Source organism: Callorhinus ursinus, unplaced genomic scaffold (genome assembly GCF_003265705.2).
Source record: "Callorhinus ursinus isolate GAN/ISIS: 27379988/994484 unplaced genomic scaffold, GSC_fseal_2.0 scaffold5, whole genome shotgun sequence".
Taxonomy (NCBI): domain Eukaryota; kingdom Metazoa; phylum Chordata; class Mammalia; order Carnivora; family Otariidae; genus Callorhinus; species Callorhinus ursinus.
The window spans coordinates 41,693,971-41,716,880 of record NW_027397067.1 but is presented as its reverse complement, the minus strand read 5'-3'; the positions used below and the strand labels follow the sequence as shown (position 1 = coordinate 41,716,880).

Sequence of the window (22,910 nt, the reverse complement as noted above, 5' to 3'; positions counted from 1 at the left end):
TGCCTTCGGCTCAGGTCATGATCCTGGAGTCCCAGGATCGAGTCCCACATCAGACTCCCTGCTCAGCAGAGAGTCTGCTTCTCCCTCTGACCCTCCCTACTCTCATGTGCTCTCTCTCTCATTCTCACTCTCTCAAATGAATAAATAAATAAAATCTTAAAAAAAAAAGAACTTTCAGAAATATATCTAAATCTTAAGTTCCTAAAATTGGGCTATACAAGGTGCTTGCATGGCTTAGTCAGTTAAGCATCCGACTCGATTTCAGCTCAGGTCATGATCTCAGGGTCGTGGCTCCTAAGAGCCTCCCACATCAGGCTCCACACTCAACTCAGCCGGGAGTCTGTATCAGATTCTCTCCCTTGGCTCCTCCCCCACACTCATGCTCTCTCTTTCTCTCACTGTCTAAAAATAAATAAATCCTTTAAAAATTTTTATTATAAAAAAATTGGGCTATACAGAACCAAGAATATACAAAATTCAAAAACACTGAAAAACCTTGTACATTTCATGACAAATCAAGCTTTTGTAAATCTACAGTCTCTGAAAATGAAACTCCTTTATTTTCATGTATATTTATCAATTAATACAAAACAATAAATATCAGAGCAGTTTTTCCTAAGTTTGATCAACAGAATCTCCTAAGACATAAATGGGAGTTACCTAAAGAGTTCTATACTTAAATAAGTTATGCAAAGACAGCATTAAAGAAAATTAATGGGTTTCTTTATTGTAAGACTTCTCAGAGTTTCAGGATACCTTATGCAACTGTGAATCTCCAAGAGGAAATCTTTCCTAGATCTATTTGACCAGTGAATTTTTTTTCCTCATTTAAAGCTTAGTAATCGAAATAAGTTTCCTTAACAAAACTCTGATAAATAAATTTCCTTAAAATGATTCTTTACGAATGGAAACATTTGTTTCTTTCTAAGATTTCAAAGATGTGAACTTTTGATCAATGCTTCTCAAATTTAATGTGCATATGAAACTCCTAGAGATCTTATTAAAAGATCTCTGATTAGATTCTGATTCTAAAGTGGGGCCTGAGAATCTACAATTCTGAAAAAGCTCCCAGGTAAAGTCAATGTTCCTGAATCATACTGTGTTTTAAAAAACAGTGTTTTTTTGATGCATGCCTTCTATTATTTTTAAACCTTTGGTTGTTCTCAATTCTGCCTACACAACAGAATTGCTTGGACATATTTTGAAACACTGATCCTAGACACTCCCTGCTACCCCCCCTAAGAATCTGTGAGCTTTTTAAAAGCTCATCAGATGATTCTATTATACATCCAGTATTGAAAACTACTAATAGTTATTAATATGCATAACATTTTCAAGGAAATAGGATATGCTATAGTAAAAGCTTTCGTCAAATCAATACAGGTAATTATTCAGCTAAATGTTTTGGTGGGATCAGGTCAATCAATGGCTTAAAAACAGTCAGTCAGCTTGACTACTGCTCAAAAATAAGAACAACAACAAAACAGTTTGGACTAAAAAAGAAAATAAAACTCTTTAGTCAAGTGATAACACTGTGAACCTTATCAATGCATGAAAGATGTATCTGATTGTGAAGGGAAGTCTGAGAACAAATTTACTCAAAGGCTAAATTATGAATTATGTAAGTAGCTATGGTGACTAAAGGGTCTGTGGAATACACATGATTTAAAACCAGACATTAAACATACTAATATGAAGAGACATTTTAATAAATACTGTCATGCATGTTAATCATTTCTATGCCCCAAAATATTCTAATCATGTAATCTAAAAATTAAAGTATTTTACTGCTGAAACTTCTACAGATTGTTTCTGAAATGTAAACTACGTAAACCACCAAACCTACTCAAAGTGTGACTAAACTCCTTAACATTTCACTGTCATCAAAAGCCCCTGATAAATTAGTTGCATGAAGGAAAGCACCCTCATAGTTTCTATTCCAAGGCCTGGAAATACATTGTATTAAATTTTTCAAGGTTGATGCTGTGACTATGTTCTCAAAATAGCTCCTGCACCATTTTGTTTCTAATGCCTGTAAATAAGAAAGCACTTGTCATACTTATCACACATCTATTTTGGCTCCCTGAAAAACACATTACTTAGATTAAAATTAAATACTAAAACAACTTCCATATGCTCAAAATTCTTTCTTCTTACCTGCCTGTTGGAAAACCAGAATTTCCGTTCATGGTATGCTGATAAATAGAGAGCATACATCATACCACTAGTAACTGCTGCAAGACAGCCAATGAAAATCTTTGCAAAGCGCTGAAATAATACATCTGAAAAAGCATATTAAAAGTAATCAGATGTAGATGATATTTATATTAATGCACTTCTATTTTTAAAAAGTAATCAAAAGGTAGTATGTACCCTTGATAAGATGGGAGGAAAATGACATTCTAACTCTGTGTTCTTCCTCCCCAAAACCTATAACCCCAGTCTAATGAGAAAAACAGCAGACAAATTCTAATAGAAGGACATCCTAAATATACCTGACCAGTATTCCTCAAAACTGTCAAGGTCACTAAAAACAAGGAAAACCTAAAAAACTGCCACACCCAAGAGGAGTCTAAGGAGACATGCCAACTAAATGTCACGTAGGATCCTGGAACAGAAAAAGGACATTAGGTAATAACTAAGCAAATCTGAATAAAGTATGGATCTTATTTAAAAATAGTGTATTAATATACCAGTAATATTGGTTCATTAACTATAACAAAAATACCATACTAATATAAAACGTTAATAATAGGGAAAACTCTGTGTGTGGGCAGAAGGAGGATGTAAGAAGGTAACCCTGTACTATCTGTCCAATTCTTCTATAAATCAAAAAAGATTTCAAAAATTAAAGTCTATTAATCAAAAGAAAGAATAAAAGGAATGTACTAACAAACATCTAAGAAAAAATACAGGTTCATTCAGAATTACTATCAACAGCTTTTCCTTATCAAGGAATTTTTTTCTTTATTGAGGAATAATTTACATACTATAGATTACAGCCATTTAAAGTATATATAATTCAATGATTTTTTATGATTATGTATTTAAAACATCATATGCAACTGTTATACATATGTAACTACTTCTTGATGAAATAATATAAAATACATGTGAATTTTCTACACACAGGGTGATTTAGTCCTGCTCTACTCTAGCTATTAGGTATAATGAGCACAGGCCTAAGGGCCCAAAGCCCAATGTTCTATTACCAAATGACTGACAGGTCCGTAAAACTCAACTTGCTGATTTATGAGCTTAGCTAAACTAAAATCTTAGCCATTTTCAAAATATTATTTAATAAATATTAGTTTTCATGGAACACTAGAGACATTAAATAGACTAAGTAGTTAGATATCACTAAGGCAATAAGAATTACATTCAAAATGCTTGAAAAACAGTACCCAAAAATCAAATATTATTATCAGTAGGATAAAATTGTTTTAAAATTACTGTTTTCAATAGCATGTGTAAAGCATTTGGCCTGGCACATAGTAAGAGCTCAGTAAAAACTAGCTATTATTGTTGAAATACAGAAGCATACATGCAAAAATATATGATAGTTAATTAAAGCAATGTTGACACAATATGAACTAAAAAAACTGGTAAAAAAAACTTATCAGTGGTGGCAGTCTGGCAAAAGTGCTTCAAAGTTTCTGAAAGTGTATATTTTCCTGTTTTATTTTGTTTTTTCTTTTTTTTTTTAATTTTTTTTTTAAGATTTTATTTATTTATTTGACACACAGAGATAGAGGGAGAGAACACAAGCAGGGGGAGCGGCAGGCAGAGGGAGAAGCAGGCTTCCTGCATGAGCAGGGAGCCCGATGTGGGGCTCGATCCCAGGACCCTGGGATCATGACCTGAGCCGAAGGCAGCGGCTTAACCAACTGAGCCACCCAGGTGCCCTTATTTTATTTTTCATTAAGTCTTAGATAACGGTAAGTTAATCCTAATTATCAGTGGCTATTATAAAAAGTATGTAAACCAAATCCTACATATAAATGCCTTACCTTAATACTAAATATGTTGTTTTCAAAGTTTTTTGTGAAGAGTCAAAGATGGAATAAGAAAAAAAGAGCACTACATAAATATCAATACCAATAATACAGGGCATAGTTAAGTAATATTTAAAGCAAAGGAAAAAGCTAAGGACATGTTAGGAAAAGAAACGTAGGATTCAATTTCACAAAAAAGTAAAAAAAAAAGTAAGGTATAAGTGCACTGAAAAAAATATAAGCAATATTTGCCAAAACTTTTAAGAGTAGTTCTACTGGAGTTATTTATACATTGTATTTTTATTATACTTTTCTCTATTTTCCACATTTTCTACCCTAAAAATATTTTTGTATTCAGGGGGAAAATACTATTTTACAGTAGTTAGCTCTACATTATTTAATTATCTTTCTTGTATTGTATTTTCCAAAATGTTTTAAATGACCACTCTATTAGTAAGCTTTTCTATGATAAAAAAAAAAGTTATCCCAAACTATTAGTGGCTTACAAAATACAGGTTTATTTCTCACTTATGCTACTTGTGGGTTTTGGGTCTCCAGTGACTCTCCATCCAATTTCAGACTTCAGATTAGCTGTGGCTCTTCTTCTATCTTCTTCAGAGTCCCAGACTGGGGCCAGTAGCTATTCTCATGACAGAGGATAAGAGGAGGAGAACAGGACACCTGGGTGGCCCAGTCCGTTAAGCGCCTGCCTTTGGCTCAGGTTATGATCTCAGGGTCCTGGGATGGAGCCCCGAGTCTGGCTCCCTGCTCGGCGGGGAGCCTGCTTCTCCCTCTCCCTCTGCCTGCCACTCCCCTTGCTTGTGCTCTCTCTCTTTCTCAAATGAATAAATAAAATCTTTAAAAAAAGAGCAGGAGAACAGGCAGAGCATACAATGCCTCTTATAGTTTCTGGTCAAAACTAGTACAGTGTTGCTTCCAGACATTCCATTGGTCTAGGCAAGTCACATCAATAAGCCTGACAATGAGGGAGCAAAGTACACACTGCTTCAGAGACACACTCCAAATCACATGGCAACGGGAAGAACTGGATAATTCACTTTAGGGAAGGGAGCAAACATTTGCAAACAATAAAAGAGTCTACCAGGGTCTGCCCCATTCATCACAAATACTTACTTCCCTCCCAAAGGCAAAACACACTCACTGCTTCTCAAGAAAGACGCCCTAAGAGCAGCTTATCCAGCTTGTTTCCTGCATGTTTATATCATTTTAAGACCTGAATAGTTACATCCTTTTTAATCTAGGTTGACAGTTCTTTTAACAGTACATCTCTCTCAAAAATTTAGCAGGCAATTCTCTTAGATATTTACTTAACAGAAATATAAACAAACGTCCACAAAAAGATCTGTAGAACTATGTTCACAGAAGCCTTATTCGTAATAGCTAAATACTGAAAATTACTCAAATGTCCAACAAGAACAGAATAAAAAATTATAGCAACATGAATGAATCTCAAAATGATATTTTTAAAGGATAACATGCCGAGCTAAGTGAAAAAATCCAGACACAAAAGCATACATGTTGTATGATTCCATTTATAGGAAATTCTATGACATGCAAAATGAATTAATACGAAGAGTGGTTGTTGGGACGCCTGGGTGGCTCAGTCGGTTAAGTGTCTGCCTTCGGCTCGGGTCATGATCCCGGGGTCTGGGATGGAGCCCCGCATAGGGCTCCCTGCTCAGCGGGGAGCCTTCTTCTCCCTCTGCCTGCCACTCCCTCTGCTTGTGCTCTCTCTCTCTCTCTCTGACAAATAAATAAATAAATCTTTAAAAAAAAGAAGAGTGGTTGTCTTGAGGGGGATACAGGGAAAATCTGCAAGAGGATATAAAGACACTTTCTGGGATAATAGAAATGTTCTGTATCTTGTTTCAGCTGTACTCCAGTGTCAAAACTCATTTAATTAAATGCCTAAGATTCTGTGCATTTTATTGTAAGCTAATTATACAGGTATACTTCAGAGATATTACAGGTTCAGTTCCACACCACTGCAATAGAGCAGATATTGCCATAAGTGAATTAAGTGAATTCTTTGGTTTACTGGTTATATAAAAGTTAAGTTTATACTACACTGTAGCATTATGTCAAAAAAAACCCCCCAGGGCGCCTGGGTGGCTCAGTTGTTAAGCGACTGCCTTCGGCTCAGGTCATGATCCTGGAGTCCCGGGATCGAGTCCCGCATCGGGCTCCCTGCTCTGCGGGGAGTCTGCTTCTCCCTCTGACCCTCTTCCCTCTCGTGCTCTCTATCTCTCTCATTCTCTCTCTCTCAAATAAATAAATAAATCTTTAAAAAAAAAAAAACAAAAAAAAAAAACCCCAAAACCATACATATTTTAAAAAGAGTTTCTTGCTAAAGTATGCTAACCATCACCTGAGCTGTCAGTGAGTCATAATCATTGACCAGAGATCACAACAGATAAAATGATAAAGTTTGAACTACTGCGAGATTTACCAAAATGTAACATAGAGATAGGAAATGAGCAAATGCAGTTGGAAAATGGTGCTGTTAGCCTTGCTCGACACAAGGCTGCCACTAACCTTCAGTTCATTAAAAAAAAAAAAGATATCTGCAAAGCATAATAAAAGGAGGCATGCCTATACCTTAATTTTTAAAAATTAAATTACCTATTTCTGCAAAGAAACGAACAATTTTGTCAGCTTTTTACCTACTTGATTCTAGTCAGCTCCATCCATGTTCCAACAACTATACAGAAGTCCTCCCCTGCCTTGTGTGTGGGGGATATGTTCTGAGATCTTTAGTGGATGCCTGAAACTGTGGATAGTACTGAACCCTAGATACACTATGCTTTTTCCGATACACACATACCTGTGATAAAGTTTAATTTATAGACACAGTGAGAGATTAACAATAACTAATAATAAAATACAACTATAACAGTATGTTATAATAAAAGTTTGGGAACACGGTTTCTCTCTCTCTCAGAATATCTTACTGTATTGTACTCACCCTATTCCTTGTAATGATGTGAAATGACAGTGATGAGATAAAGTAAGGAAAATGACATCGGTACCATGAAGTAGTGTTACACTACTATTAACTTTCTGACAACACATCAGAAAGCGGATTATCTGCTTCCAAACTGTGGTGAACACAGATAACTGAAATGATGGAAACTGAAACTACTGGGGGGGGGACTACTGTACTTACAATTTTTTTTCTAGATGAGTCTCTGAAAAGGTTTAACTACATGTATTTTGATCTTATTAGGCTTCTGTGGAACCACACCCTGTCTAATTTTCTAGGAAATACCTTCATCCATCCATATATTTTTAACAAACTCTGTGGGAGAACCTTGCCCCTGATTTAGTCATTGCCTTAAGGATTCATCGTAGTCATTGTCTTTGTTGCTCAAAGTATTTCTCAATTTTCTTGATTTTATTAGCTAAAATAGACAGTTCTAACTCAACACTACAAGTCCCAGAAATTTTGGATTCTCTATTTTCCTCTTCATTCCTGCTTGCAAATAGGCTAATTCTGTTCTAAATTCATCTCTTTCCTGTAATCAAATGCAAGTGATAACCAAGGCACTGCAGTAACATTCCTGTTTTACAATCCTGTTACCTAAAATCATAAAAAAGTAGTATTAAAATTGCAACTATTCACAGGATTTATCACTGCATAATATGGATTACTATTTTTCCAGCTTCCAAAAAATTTTCTTCCTGCTACCCCCAAAAACTAGTTCTGTAGATAACCCACTGCCTTTATCTTACTTGAGAAAAAATATATAAATGGGCCCTCAGGGACGCTTGGGTAGCTCAGTTGGTTAAGCGTCTGCCTTTGGCTCAGGTTATAATCCTAGGATCCTGGGATAGAGTTCTGCATTGGGCTCCTTGCTCAGCGGGGAGCCTGCTTCTCCCTCCGCCTGCCGCTCCCTCTGCTTGTGCTCTCTCTCTCTTTCTCTCTGACAAATAAATAAAATCTTTAAAAAATAAAAAACATATAAAAAAATAAATGGGCCTTCAACTCTCTTCAACTCTCAGCAGGAAGCAATGAGAAGGCTGTTCAGCCCCTAAGGATGGCATGTTCTCCAAAGCCATCTTCATATATAGTTCAGTAGGATAACAGAAAAAGAAGGCCCAGGGCGCCTGGGTGGCTCAGTCGTTAAGCGTCTGCCTTCAGCTCAGGTCACGATCCCAGGGTCCTGGGATCAAGCCCTGCATCAGGCTCCCTGCTCAGCGGGGAGCCTGCTTTTCCCTCTCCCACTCCCCCTGCTTGTGTTCCCGCTCTCACTGTCTCTCTGTCAAATAAATAAATAAAATCTTAAAAAAAAAAGAAAAAGAAGGACCTCCAGAGGGTGGAGCCAAGGACCACAGAGAACACTGAGCTGGGAAGCTACTCCCAAGGAAAACAACTGGGGCTTAATCAAGAAACATCCCTACCCCGGAGTAAGGAGCCCTATTTATCTGGTAGGACTTCAAAACTGCTATGGACCAGTGGCTGATGTGTCTCTCTTCCTCTTTCTGAATGGAAGCATTTATTTTACTCATCCTGTCCCTGCCCAAGAGTGTACACTGGGAGAGGGGGCATGTGCAGAAAAATTAACATAGCAGCCCTGCAACTGCTTTATGGAGAAAGGCCGGCTTGCAAGCTAGGCTCTTTGCTGGAATCTGGGAACTAGGATTTCAGGAGGGTTCCCACCATTCTCTCATCAGTCAGTTTACTGTGCCCGGCCTGTTTGTACAAACAATGTGGTTTATGCTCACTGATTTCCTTCTGGGAATCTAGTTTTGGTATGTGGTAGGTAACAGGTACATGACTAGCCACCAATAAAAACTCTGTGCAGGGCTGTCTGGCTGGCTCAGACAGTTAAGTATCTGCCTTCAGCTCGGGTCATGATCTCAGGGTCCTGGTGATGTCAGGCACCCTGCTCAGCATTGTGTCTGCTTCTTCCTCTCCCTCTGCCCACCCCCTGGCTCATCCATGCACGCTCTCTCCCTCTCTCTCTCAAATAAATAAATAAAATCTTTTTTTTTTTGGGCGGTGCCTGGGTGGCTCAGTCATTAAGCGTCTGCCTTCGGCTCAGGTCATGATCCCAGGGTCCTGGGATTGAGCCCCGCATCGGGCTCCCTGCTCAGTGGGAAGCCTGCTTCTCCCTCTCCCACTGCCCCTGCTTGTGTTCCCTCTCTCGCTGTCTCCCTTTCTCTCTCTCTGTCAAAATAAATAAATTTTTAAAAAATCCTAAAAAATAAATTTTTTTTAAAGATTTTATTCATTTTTTATTTGAGAGAGACACATCACCCCCATGTTTGGTGATTAGCTAGAAGGACTCACAGGTTGCAGAATATTTACAGCAATGACTTATTATAGTGAACAGTACAAAACAAAATCAGCAAAAGGAAAAGGCCTAGGGCTAAAATCTGTAAGAAACTGTAAAATCTGTAAGACTGCTGCCAGGACTGGGTAAGACAGTATCTTCCTTGGGGTCAGAGAGGTAGTGAGTGTATTTTGTTTGAGGGAGAAAAGTAAATATTTATGACCAAAAGGAAAGAATGTGGTAGAATGTTATATTATTATTCCCACTTATGTTATCCTTTCCTATAAAAAGTATTCATCTCTGCCCACTACCATGTGACTTGCAACGCTTCCCTGTAGTCAAGGTATACTTCTCCATCCCTTCCTTGTAGTCAGGGTATATTTCTCCATCTCACTGTCTGGATTGATTATATGACTTCCCTGGGTCAACAGAATATAAGTTCAAATGACAGAGTGCCAGTTCAGCAGAAAATTTAAGACATACGGCATGACTCTGCCTGTTCTCCTGCTCTTTTCCTGTCTTAAAAAAAATGTCGCAAGTAGGGGCTGTTCCTTCATGACACATGAAGCTACACCAGCCAACCTGAAGCCACAACATGGAACATTAGTCAGAAATAAGTGTTTTCTGTAAGCCAGTGAGATTAAGGGTTTGTTCTACAGCAAAACCAAAGTTGACTGATAATACCATGTAATTAATCTCAAAACAGGTACACACATTTAAAATATTCATACAAGGGGAGCCTGGGTGGCTCAGTCATTAAATGTCTGCCTTCAGCTCAGGTCATGATCTCAGGGTCTGGGATCGAGCCCTGCATCGGGCTCCCTGCTCGGTGGGAAGCCTGCTTCTCCCTCTCCCACTCCCCCCGTTTGTGTTCCCCTCTCACTGTGTCTCTCTCTGTCAAATAAATAAAATCTTAAAAAAAAAAGTTGATAAAATATTAATATAAAATATAATACCTAGCATATAAAAAGCCATTTTTGTAGTAGCACAAAAACTCCAAATTTATCTGACTTACGTTTTGGAGCTCTTTCAGGAATTGGAGTGTCACTGATTTTCTCTTCTTTGACAGATTCCTTATTTTCTGAAGACTTCAGCTTTTTTCTTTGGCGCAGTTCTACTGTTGGTCCTTAAAATATTTAAGACATTATTGCAACATGTGTATCAAGTTGTTCTAATCTAGAACCCAAACTTTTATTATACTAAGGCAAAAGTCACATGGAGACCTTTTAGTATCAAAGATACCTTTTTTCACAATGAAATAAATAATTCATTTAGACAGAAAGACTGTCTTTCATACCAAAAAAAAATTTAGGTTCTCCCTTTCACCTGTGCTTTCAGAGTCCTATTGATAAACCAACAAGCTCTTCTCCTGAGATACATGTTATTTTCAAAATATCCCAAAATAAGTAAACCCCTTTCCAGAATGACTGGGGAACAAGGTGTTATTTAATACATTAGCATATTATTCTAATTACCTGAGAGTATCACACTCATCATTCAATGAAACAATTTTTTAAAAATCTGAATATAATAAAATACATTCATCACAAAACTATACTTCATTTTTAAAACAATCCTGCAAGTTCTGCAGAATTTCACAGTGCTGTGTTATTATCATCGTACAGTCTTACAGATTTAGATATGTGAAATAGGCATATCCTTATATGTGGAAAACTGTCAGAAAATTTCCCAATGTTAGACTACCCTTTTATGTCTAATAAAAAATGTAAAGCAGAAAGTACCTCCAAGGGGCGCCTGGGTGGCTCAGTCAGTTAAGCAACTGCCTTCAGCTCGGGTCATGATCCCAGGGTCCTGAGAGATCGAGCCCCGCATCGGGCTCCCTGCTCAGCAGGAAGCCTGCTTCTCCCTCTCCCTCTGCCGCTCCCCCTGCCTGTGCTCTCCTGCTCTCTCTGTCAAATAAATAAATAAAATCTTAAAAAAAAAAAAAAGTACCTCCAAACCAGTAAACTAAATTCCAAATGAAACAAAAATTTACTATAGTAAACCTAACTACTTTTCCTTCCTAGAGTTAATTATCTCTCTCTCTTTTTTTTAAGATTTTATTTATTTATTTGACAGAGAGAGCAAGCACAAGCAGGGGGAGCAGCAGAGGGAGAAGCAGGCTCCCCACTGAGCAGGGAGCCCGATGCAGGGCTCAATCCCAGGACCAGGGGATAATGACCCGAGCCGAAGGCAGACGCTTAACCAACTGAACCACCCAGGCGCCCCCTCTTTTTATTTTTTTTAAAGTAGGCTCCACACCCAGCATGTAGCCCAATGTAGGGTTTGAATTCATGACCCTGAGATCAAGACCTGAGCTGAGATCAAGAGTTAGATGCTTAACCAATTGAACCACACAGGTGCCCCCAGAATTAATTATCTTATAAGGGTAGACTATGACTGTCATGTTGGTACAAACTGTCCTGCCAAGCTTATAAGGTGGTTCAAGAATTTATTTCCTCCTTACTGGAGCAGAGGAGAGTTTTCTCTTTTCTTTTAGGGATGACCTTATGCTGTGAAATGTGAACCTAAAAAGAGAAGTCAAAGAAGGAGAATGAATCCACTGCTGCTGATCAGATGAAGGATTCTAGCTTTACTATGGAAAATGAAAAAACAAATCTATATTTTTTTAATTTATTTTTTTTAGTAATGTCTGTACCCAATGTGGGGCTTGAACTCATGACTGTCAAGATCAAGAGTATCATGCTCTTCCAACTGAGCCAGCCAGGCCCTCCCTAAAAAAGACATTTTTTAAAATAGCTTCAGAGCAAATTCAAGTTTGCTAAAATATCTTTAAACACTGGCATTGTGATTAAAAAATAGTAACTATATTTAGTGGATTCAGTCTGGTCTAACTTTTAACCATTTCTAAGCTATCATTTATTTTGTAATTGTCTTAAGTACTGAAGCCAGTGAACAGATTAGAAAATGACATTATTAGAAAGCCATGCCTCAGATTTTGAGTTCTTTTTTTTAGAGAAAAAGAGAGAGAGAGAGAGCATGTGTGTGCACACTGGGGGAGGGGCAGAGAATCTCAAGCAGACTCCATGCTGAGCATGGAGCCCAACGCGGGGCTCAATCCCATGACCCTGAGATCACAACCCCAGCTGAAACCAGGAGATGGACACCCAACTGACTATGCCACCCAAACATCCCAGATTTTCAGTATTTTTGCATACAAATCTGGGTCAATTAATAAATATTACTGTATTTCTTTTTCGTGATGCCTTTTTAATTGCTCTGGGATAAAGCAAAAGTTAAAAACACCCAACAAAAATGAGGATTTAGGGGCACATGCACCCCAATAATTACAGTAGCAATGTCCACAATAACCAAAAAAAGGAAAGAGCCCAGATGTCCATCAACAGATGAATGGATAAAGAAGATGTGGTGTGGGGGCGCCTGGGTGGCTCAGTTGGTTAAGCGACTGCCTTCGGCTCAGGTCATGATCCTGGAGTCCCAGGATCGAGTCCCGCATCGGGCTCCCTGCTCAGTGGGGAGTCTGCTTCTCCCTCTGACCCTCCCCCCCTCATGCTCTCTCTCTCTCTCTCTCTCTCATTCTCTCAAATAAATAAAATCTTAAAAAAAAAAAAGATGTGGTGTGTACACACACACACACACACACACACACACACACACACAGAGGAATATTACTCAACTATCAAAAAGAATGAAATCTTGCCATTTGCAATGACATGGCTAGAACTAGAGGGTATTATGCTGACCGAAATAAGTCAGTCAGAGAAAGACAAATATCATATGATTTCACTTTTCTGTGGAATCTAAGAAACAAAACAGATGAACATAGGGGAAAGGAAGGAAAAGATAAGGTGAAATCAGAGAAGGAGACAAGCCATAAGAGACTCTTAACTACAGGAAACAAACTGAGGGTTGCTGGAGGGGAGGTGGCTGAGGGGACGCAGTAACTGGGTGACAAAACCCCAAGAAGTTTACTCAGTCATTACACTTGTAAGATCAAACACATTGATAGTATTGAAATTTTTTTTGAAAATTTAACTGGATAATTTCAGAAAGCAAGCTAACAAATCTGTTAAAGTAGTTTACAAATGGGTTAAGTAGGTCTTTTTTATTATAGAGAGGTTAAAAGCACACATTTAAGATAAAGATAGACTGGGAAGGAGATATCACACAAAAAGTGTTCTTTACAAAAAGCTAACATTTTCCTTTTTAAAAAACTTCCTTAGGAGTGCCTGGGTGGCTCAGTTGTTAGGTGTCTGCCTTCGGCTCAGGTCATGATCCCAGGGTCCTGGGATCAAGCCCCGCATCGAGCTCCCTGCTCAGTGGAGAGTCTGCTTCTCCCTCTCCCACTCCCCCTGCTTGTGTTCCTGCTCTCGCTGTGTCCCTCTCTGTCAAATAAATAAATAAAATCTTAAAAAAAAAATTTCCTCATAAAATCAATCACTTTACAGAGACATTAAAGTGTTTTCTTAGTACATATAATGGATTTTATTTATAGAAGTAGAGCTTATACAAAAATTTTGCACAGATTCCCAAATAATTCATAAAACCATCTTTCCAGAATCTATATTAGCAACAATCAAGGGCCATACAAATAAATTATCTATAAAGGATCTATAACACTATATCTTTTTGGTTCTAAGATGCTATACATTTTAAGATATTGAGCAGGTATCTTGGGGGTTTTGGGTTTGTTTGTTTTTAAAGATTTTATTTATTTATTTGAGAGAGAGAGAACAAGCAGGAACAAGGGGCAGAGGGAGAGGGAGAAGCAGACTCCCTGCCGAGCTGGGAACCGAACTCAGGGCTTGATCCCAGGACCCTGAGACCATGACCTGAGCAGAAGGCAGATGTTTAACCAACTAAGCCACCCAGGAGCCCAGTTTGTTTGTTTTTGTTTTTATTTTTAAGATTTTATTTATTTGACAGAGAAAGACACAGTGAGAGAGGGAACACAAGCAAGGGGAGTGGGAGAGGGAGAAGCAGGCTTCCTGCCAAGCAGGGAGCGGACGCGGGGCTCGATCCCAGGACCGTGGGATCATGACCTGAGCCGAAGGCACACACTTAATGACTGAGCCACCCAGGCGCCCCTTGTTTTGTTTTGTTTTGCTTTTTAAGTATGCTCCCGGGCCAGCATGGAACCCAACACGGAACCTGAACTCATGACCATGAGATCGAGACTGGAGCTGAAATCAAGAGTCAGATGCTTAACCAACTGAGCCACCCAGGTGCCCCTAAGCAGTTTTTCAAAGGGGGGAAAAACACTACCATATTAAATGTATGAACTGATTTTAAGACATGTTGGTTTCAGTGACATTAAATTGTGGGAGCAAAAAGTACAACCTGGGGGGTGCCTGGGTGGCTCAGTTGGTTAAGTGACTGCCTTCGGCTCAGGTCATGATCCCAGAGTCCTGGGATCCAGTCCCACATCGGGCTCCCTGCTCAGCAGGGAGTCTGCTTCTCCCTCTGACTCTACCCCCTCTTGGGCTCTCTCTCTCACTCTCAAATAAATAAAATTAAAAAAAAAAAGAAAACATTAAAAAAAAAAGTACAACCTGGGAAATACAGTATTCATTTTAGCCAATCTCTTCAACCTGTCCCTCACAAAAAATTGAGTCTGGGGGGGTGTAGGGGAGGCCTCTGGGTGGCTCAGTCAGTTAAGCCTCTGACTCCTGACCTCAACTCAGATCTTGATCTCAAGGTCATGAGTTCAAGCCCAGTGTTGGGTTTAAAAAAAAAAAAAATTTTTTTTTAATTTTTTACCTGTCACCAAGAAACAAAACTGACTAGATCCAAATTTCACCTTCTTTCCTTTATACTGATCTCATAGCTTCATAATTGGAAGACAAAACCAGGAATCCCCAGGTGGAGAAGCAGCAAAGGCCAAAGCCATGAATGATGCCGATTAACTGATAGGAAAGTTCTAGGACAGATTTTAAGTTTCCTTTTCCTTCTTGTATCTTTAGCATTGTAAAGCAAAAGTCAAACTAAATGAAAATGATAACACAGCCACAAAAATAACCTGCTATTTCCAGGTCTGGTCCAATGATCTTCACATGAGATCGTTAGCAGAACTACAAATAGGCCTGCAAATGTCCATCCAGACAACACACAGCAATTTCCAAATGAAATGTTAATACTGCTGTACTCGAGGTGGTCACTTCTTTCTTTGCTCTAACATTTCTTTCAGGAAGGATAAGTATGAACAACCTGACCCTCTACTGCAACAAGGAAGACATTTTTTGTAAGACGACATTCTCAAAAAACTATTTACCTGGAGTAACAGTGGGACAATGAAGAGGACCCAAGTGAATGTGAATGATAAGCAAAAAAGGGATATAGGGAACAAGATACCAGTAAAATAGACCATTTAGTCTAATTTTAAGATAATTTGTATTTGGAAAAGTGCCAAATAAAACAAACGTAAAGCACTCAGAATAATGCCTAGCACACAGACATATTTGCTATAAACATTACCATTACTAGCATTATTATAAGACTGTAATTATTCATTGTTGACTATTATTATATCCCAGCACCTAACACAGTAGGCACCCAAATGTTTATGGAATTAAAAAACTGCTGAATGAAAATATATTTTAACAAAACATCAATACATTAGTTGTTCTATATAAGATGTATTTGCTTTTGCTTTTGGATTATCGGTAATTCTACAACCAAAACCACTTTTCATTTTATATCCCATAAATAAATTTCACAAAATAGTATGGTCTTTTTAATTAGTTCCACATCACACTGCCTTTAATTAAGTGTAACTATAATCTAAAACAATTTCTCATTTTGCATGATGCATATTAAAGACTTTTAGTATTGCAGTATTAATTTTTTTCATGCTTTAGCTTAAGCATGAAAGTGTTAATGTAAACATACAAGCTAGTTTATCAACCTACTCCACAGATCTGCAACTATTCAGAAAAGGAAAAAATATCAAGAAATCTTTTAAACTACTGCCACCAAAGATAAAACCAAGGTAACAAATGGAATTACATTCTTCCTCACCAACTACAAATAGCCATCGGTTTTGACGTTGTTTTTGACGTTGTTTTTAGGTAGAGTGTCTTAAATTTAGATCAGCTTTAACACTCTGAAAACTCAAGAAAGAAGAGGCAAATATGAAGCCAGTGTGAGCATAGGGACAAGCAGCAAGCCAAAGGGCAGAAAATAATTGTTTAAAAATTGCTTTCGGGACGCCTGGGTGGCTCAGTCGTTAAGCGTCGGCCTTTGGCTCAGGTCGTGATCCCAGGGTCCTGGGATCGAGGCCCACATCGGGCTCCTCGCTCCGCTGGAAGCCTGCTTCTCCCTCTCCCACTCCCCCTGCTTGGGTTCCCTCTCTCGCTGTGTCTCTCTCTGTCAAATAAATAAAATCTTAAAATAAATAAATAAAAATAAATTGCTTTCCACTGAATTCTTGAAATTCCCTCCTTGCATTCTTGGTTCAATAAGGATTAAATCTAAGTGAGATCACATTCACAACTGCACTCAAGAAGGTAAAAAGTTCTATTTCCCACCAGAATGCAAAATCTAACTGCTCTGTCAAGCGACACCATCATATATACCTGTTCCTGAAACTAGCAGGGGTATCATGAAGTTATTATGCCTGCCATGAATGTTTCCTGTAATATCTATCGCTAGCTAATAAGTTCCTCTAACTCCCCATTTTTCTCCCGTACCTATCATTTTCTATGAATAAATATTACTGAAGAGATTAATTTTCTTAGCATTGGCCCTGTGGGGGCATGGGAAGATTTCCCTAAGCCCACCCACTTTCACGCTCAAACCTGGCTTCCTAATCCTCCCAAACTACTTACATCCCTCAACCCTTTGCCATCTCCCCCTAACCTATAAATGAACGGGCCTTCTTCAGTTTCCCCTCCCAATTCACCTGTTTACCCCAAATCCCTGCCTCTTTCTACAGCCGCGGCGTGAGGCTTCTCCCCCGCCCCCCGCCCCCGGGACTTTGTATTTGTCGGTATCCACAGACCTCTGAAGAAGGCACTCAGAATGAGGGGCGTTTGGTTAAACACTATCACTTTCAAATATGCACTCAGTACCTAAGCCTCCATCTTCTAAGCCCCCACCCCATTAATTGTCTGCTAGTAGCCCTCCCCCTCAAACAGTACCCCCTCCCCCCGCCACACACACACACAGCTTTTTCTCTCCCCATTCCCAACTTTGAGCTCCACCTTTGCTTCCCACTGAGGCGGACAAAACTTCGGGCCATTCACTCCGCTCCTAAATGTCCCCGCGCCGCCGCCGCCCCGCTCCTTCCCGGCCCCGACGCAGCCACCCCGCGCGCAGCCGCGGCCACTGACCGCCCGCAGCCCAGGCCTCTGGGCCCCTCGCGCCCCCGCCCCTCTTTCCCGAGATCCCGGGCGACAGTTGGCGCGCTGGACCCCGGGGCCCTCACCTTCTTCCTCAGCCATCGTCTCCGCGGAGGCCCGGGCTCCCCTCCGGGTCCCGCGCGGCCCGGAGTCTCTGGCCCTCCGCGTCGCGAACCCCTCAGCAGCCCCAAGACCGCTCCCGGCCGCCGCGCCCCCACTTCCTGACCCTTCCCCCTCCGGTGTCGCCGCCAACCGCGTCCCGCCCGGCGGCCCAGGAACCAGGGAGCCGGCAGCGGAGGGCTGCCGGAGCGTTTTGCGGGCGCGCCTCGGCCTGCGCGGGCAGGAAGGAGACTGGACGACGCGGGTGGCACCGCCCACGGCCGGCGCTGCCGGCCTCCTCCGCCGGGCTCGGGGCAGCCTCTCCCTTTCGCCCCGCCCTTCCGAAAGCTGGGAGTCCCGCGGCCCCTCCGCGGCCCCTCCGCGGCTTTTGTTGTTCGACTCAGTCAGAGAATAGCATCAGTGTCATCTTCCAGATCCAAACCCCATCCGCGCCCCATGTGACGGAGAGGAAGCTGAGGTCCAGCGAGGTGTCAGTGACGAAGCCGGCGCAAGCCTGAGCTGGAGCCCGCGGCCCCGAACTCCTTTCGGTGCCTGCGTGCTTGGCGATTTCAGGGGAGCCGCAAAATGCTCTGGGTGGGCGCTTTGGTTTCGTAGGCCACTTTAGAGTACAAGATCATTACAAAACAGAAGCTTCTACTTGGAACTTAAGAGTTCATAACTACCCAAACTGGTTAAACACATACATTTGCATTTCATGTTATTATTTAAGGAAACAGTAATACTATGGTCAATGTGGGGAGCAGGATGCATTTAGATATTCCACAGGAGCGGAACATAGTTTCAACTTGTTGCACTGTTTCTACCCTAGCTTGTGTTACCTCGGGCATTCTCCAACAAATACCAGGAAATTTCCTCCGACAATATTCAGAAGTAGATTTAGGAACAGACAAAATGCTCATTTTATTTTATTTTTTAAGATTATTTATTTTACAGAGAGAGTGAGAGAGAGAGAGCACAGGCAGGGGGAGCGGCAGGCAGAGGGAGAGGGAGAAGCAGGCTCCCCGCTGGGCAAGGAGCCCAATGCGGGGCTCGATCTCAGGACCCTGGGATCATGACCCCAGCCGAAGACAGCCGCTTAACTGACTGAGCCACCCAGGTGCCCCCAAAATGCTCATTTTGGAGTGAGAGAAAAAAGCACAAGAACTCACTGAAGTCACTGAAGTCATCGGGTAATTAGGGATGTCCCATTCTTAGCAGACAGCAAGATTCTCCTAGTAGCACCTTTGTCATGTTAGGATATTTGGAGAGAAGCTATCGCTTTTCAGTGCTGTGCAAAAACAGTTCCAGGAACTCTTTTTATGCCTTTGACTGCCTGTAAATATGTCTTGCCCTTAAACAACACTGGGCCAGGAGTTAGAAACATGGTGGAGTTTGCCAGTAGACCAGAAAAGACCCGGATCAACGCAGAGAACAGACTGTAAGGACCTTGAAAACCGCAAGATATGGCAGGACCCAGGGTAATGGGCAGCAGATAGCAGAGTTCCTCCTTACCAGATGACCTTAACTGCAAGAGCTCCACTTCATGGGGAACAATACAGTGGCCACCGAGGGCCACTGTTTTCCAAGTCAAGAGTCTTAAAGTGATGCCTGTTCCTCTTATAGTTCCTTCGTAATCACCTCAAGGTGATGATGGGCTTAATTGCAAATGTGCCTGCTCTAAACAGTAGTGGGTAGAGAGGAAAAATAGCCTCTTAAACTGAAACAGAATTATGAAAGAAGAATCATTATTCAACCTTTAGATAGAAATCAGTGGAATCATGATTGTGTTCTGTAGTAGAAACATTGTTCTTCCCTTGAATCCTGAAACTTCCACAAAGGATAATGAGAGTGGAACATTCTGTTTCCCCCCAATCTCTCATTTTGCTCTGAGAGAAATAGGCCATTTTTTTCCAAAACATATACATAATCCCAAAAGATAGAACCCTAAGTGCTCAAGATGTTGCCTTGCAGCAGGCATTATACCTGAGTTTTCAGTAGGTCAATCCATAATTCTCTAATACCAGCTGCTTCCAGATGGCAGCGGGCATGAGTAGTGGATGCATGGTCCAAAGATCACTTCTGATGATAACTTGATTATTTTACCACTGCAATAATGGACTGCTAGTTTCCAGTCCAAAATTTGAAGGGTCCTTTCATTGCCTTTTGCCTCACCTTGACCTAAAGACCTCTCATTTTCTCAAATGCTCTTTCATTTACAATATGCTCTCAAAGAAACCGTATGATTTTCTGCTACCTCTGGAAGTTTGAGGATCCCTTCTCTATGCAATGGATATGTTTAGGGAGTGATATAAAATTTCTTTGTTTTAAGAAATTAAGTCATGGAAATGGAGCTATTGTAGTAAACTGGGTAAGGAATAAAGACTTGGAATAAGGTCATGGAAATGTTCAAGGCGAATGGACTCAAAGGATGCTGGAGATAAAATCTACAGCACCTGATGACAAATTGGATGTGATACATGATGAGTTGAAGATAATTCCTGAGGTTCCTATCTTGAAATTAATCATGTGCTTTTTGTATGCCAAGTATAGTATGCTGCCAAGATATGAGAAGAATATAAAATAAAAGCCCCTGAGGACTTACCTACTTGAAACAAACAAACAAAAAAAAATACAGGCAAAGCCTATTTCAAAAACATCCTTCTATCAAATGTTTCATCTTAGTAACAGAACAGAATTAGTAAATCTTTGCATCAGTTCATCTTTTCTCCTATTAAAGACATGGAATTTTATTTTATCTTTATTATGTAATAAAGCCTTGGTTATCCATTGGTTAACAACATATTTATATTATTCTCAGACACCATCTCTTTTGTGAAGTCCGAACCAAATGCGATCAATTTGTTTTTGAAAACATGTAACACCCTTACTGCCATTATATTCTGGCTTGTATTTTGGTCGTGTTTGATCCTCATACTTTCAAGTCTTTGAAAACACATTATAGACAAATATTTTGAGAATTGACTTAAAAGTTAATGATAATAGCTAGTATCAGCTGTAGGTGGGACTTAGAAGACCAACATAAATCGTGTATTCTGCACTATCCATGAGAACTATCCCTTGATTTTTTTTAAAAGATTATTTATTTATTTGACAGAGAGAGACACAGCGAGAGAGGGAACACAAGCAGGGAGAGTGGAAGAGGGAGAAGCAGGCTTCCGGCTGAGCAGGGAGCCCAATGCAGGGCTTGATCCCAGGACCCTGGGACCATGACCTGAGCTGAAGGCAGACGCTTAAGGAATGAGGCACCCAGGCGCCCCTATCCCTTGATTTGAAGCTATTTTGTTCACTAATTCTGATTGTGATTTTGGATCAATATGAGATCAATATGAGCACAGGGAAATGTGCCTTTTCTTTAGAAGAGGGGTCAAGGTTTATACTGTCAGTTGCTCCCAGAGTTGCTTCTCAAGCTGGCCTCACTTGTTCCTCATTGTTTGAAACTGAGCTTCCATGCCTCCTGAATACATTTGCCCTATTGTCACTCATCATAAGGACTTGCTGTCCTTTTCCACTGACTGGGGGGGTGACAATCATACAAACTAACAGGGTCAAACCGTGAAATGTATAATCCTCCCACGTGGGATACATTAAACAATGTATGTTCTATTTAGGGGTATCTGGGTGGCTCTGTCAAGCATCTGCCTTTGGCTCAGGACATGATCCCAGGGTCCTGGGATCCAGCCCCAATATTGAGCCCCATGTTGGGGGCCCTCTTCCCCCTGCTTGTGCTCTCTCTCCCTCTCTCCCAAATAGGTACAATCTTTTTTAAAAATGTGTGTTCTATTTAAATATTTTTTAATTGGACATATTAGACATCTTAGATTTTCTAAAGTTCAGTTTTTTCTAGAGTTAAAACTCCTCTAGGAAGAGATTTTTGACCAAACTGGTCGTATGAAACAATGCTCATTAATAAAAGCAAAACAGGGGTGTCTGGGTGGCTCGTCGGTTGAGTGGCTGCCTTCGGCTCAGGTCATGATCCTGAGGGTCCTAGGATCGAGCCCGGCATGGGGTTCCCTGCTCAGCGGAGAGTCTGCTTCTTCTCCCTCTACCTCTTCCCACTCCTGCTCTCTCTCTCTCTCTCTCGCTCACTCTCTCTCTCAAATAAAATCTTAACAAAAAAAAAGCAAAACATTATTGGAACTTCGTGGTCTATTATTGAGATTTTCCCAGCAAAGCTTCTATTTTAGTAGACACAGGTTGCTGACTTTGTACCAAGATTCTTTCCTCTCTTCTTTCAGATAGTAAGCCCTCTAAATATTTGTGAAAATGGATTATATTAGAGTTGCCAGATAAAATACAGGACACTTTAGTGTAACTATGTCCCATGTAATATTGAGCCATATTTAATACTAAAAATTATCTGTTGTTGTCTGAAATTCCCATTTAATTGAGTATTTGGTTTTTTTCTTCAGTTTGGCTTGGTGTTTTGTTTTTGCTAACTCTGGCAGTTCCATTTATATGGATTGAGACTACCCCAGTCAAAGCCACCTAGCATTGATTGCTTTCAGGCCTTCTGGGAACATGTAATTAACAGATTAAATTCTTTCTTATGATGAAGGAAGGCAGTTAGATAGTAGGTGGACTCTGAGTACTTCAATTGCACTAATTTAGAAACAAAATCTGTCACTCTAAAGCCCCAACACATGAAGTTGTTTCTGCTGTTTTGCTGGGCTATCAAGGGCTCAGGCCAGACCTGGTTTGGCCTAGTGCAGCCTTGGAGCTACCACTGAACTACTTCTCAAACAGCCAGTGCAGATGATTTATCAGGCATATCTAGACCTGCCGTGTGGAGAACTAATCACACTTCCAAATTATAGGGATCTTAAAACCAAAAGAGCATAACGATTTTGGGGGGGAAGATTGTTTCCCACCAAAATTATGACTTAGCAATATAACAATTTATGAAATATGTAATAGAGGGAATTGGCATGACATTTATTTTTTAAATACAGTAAAAAAAACCACATCAATTATCCCATGACTTAAATATAGATAAATTTTTAGAATCCTATTGCAGTCTTAGATAAACACTCTGGCTGAGACTAGGATTCTGCTGAGCCAGCAGCACTACATGTCCAGTAGATGGCAGAAGCAGCCGAAATCATCAAGTGTAGGTAAATTTTATACCAAACTCTCTCTTTGGATATGTACTCCAATATAAAAAGCATACCATTAATAAC

At 40.3% G+C, this 22,910-nt stretch overlaps 1 protein-coding gene across 4 annotated transcripts in view; it reads right to left on the bottom strand.

The window, feature by feature from the left end:
• DPY19L4 (dpy-19 like 4) overlaps window positions 1-18,081 on the bottom strand; it is a 67,341-nt gene extending 49,260 nt beyond the window's left edge. For 2 of the 4 annotated variants that reach the window (XM_073892981.1, XM_073892982.1), the window contains exons 1-2: window positions 17,700-17,725; window positions 10,308-10,418 (exon numbers count right to left, since the gene is read on the bottom strand). Coding sequence is in view for 2 of the 4 variants with exons in the window: in XM_073892980.1 (XP_073749081.1) it covers window positions 2,158-2,282; window positions 10,308-10,418; window positions 17,700-17,715 (252 nt within the window). In the remaining 2 variants the exon portion in view is untranslated. Of the gene's footprint in view, window positions 1-2,157; window positions 2,283-10,307; window positions 10,419-17,699 lie in introns of all 4 variants that reach the window. The other 2 variants (XM_073892980.1, XM_025870846.2) reach the window with 2 other exon arrangements.
• Between the last annotated feature and the right edge of the window lie 4,829 nt (window positions 18,082-22,910).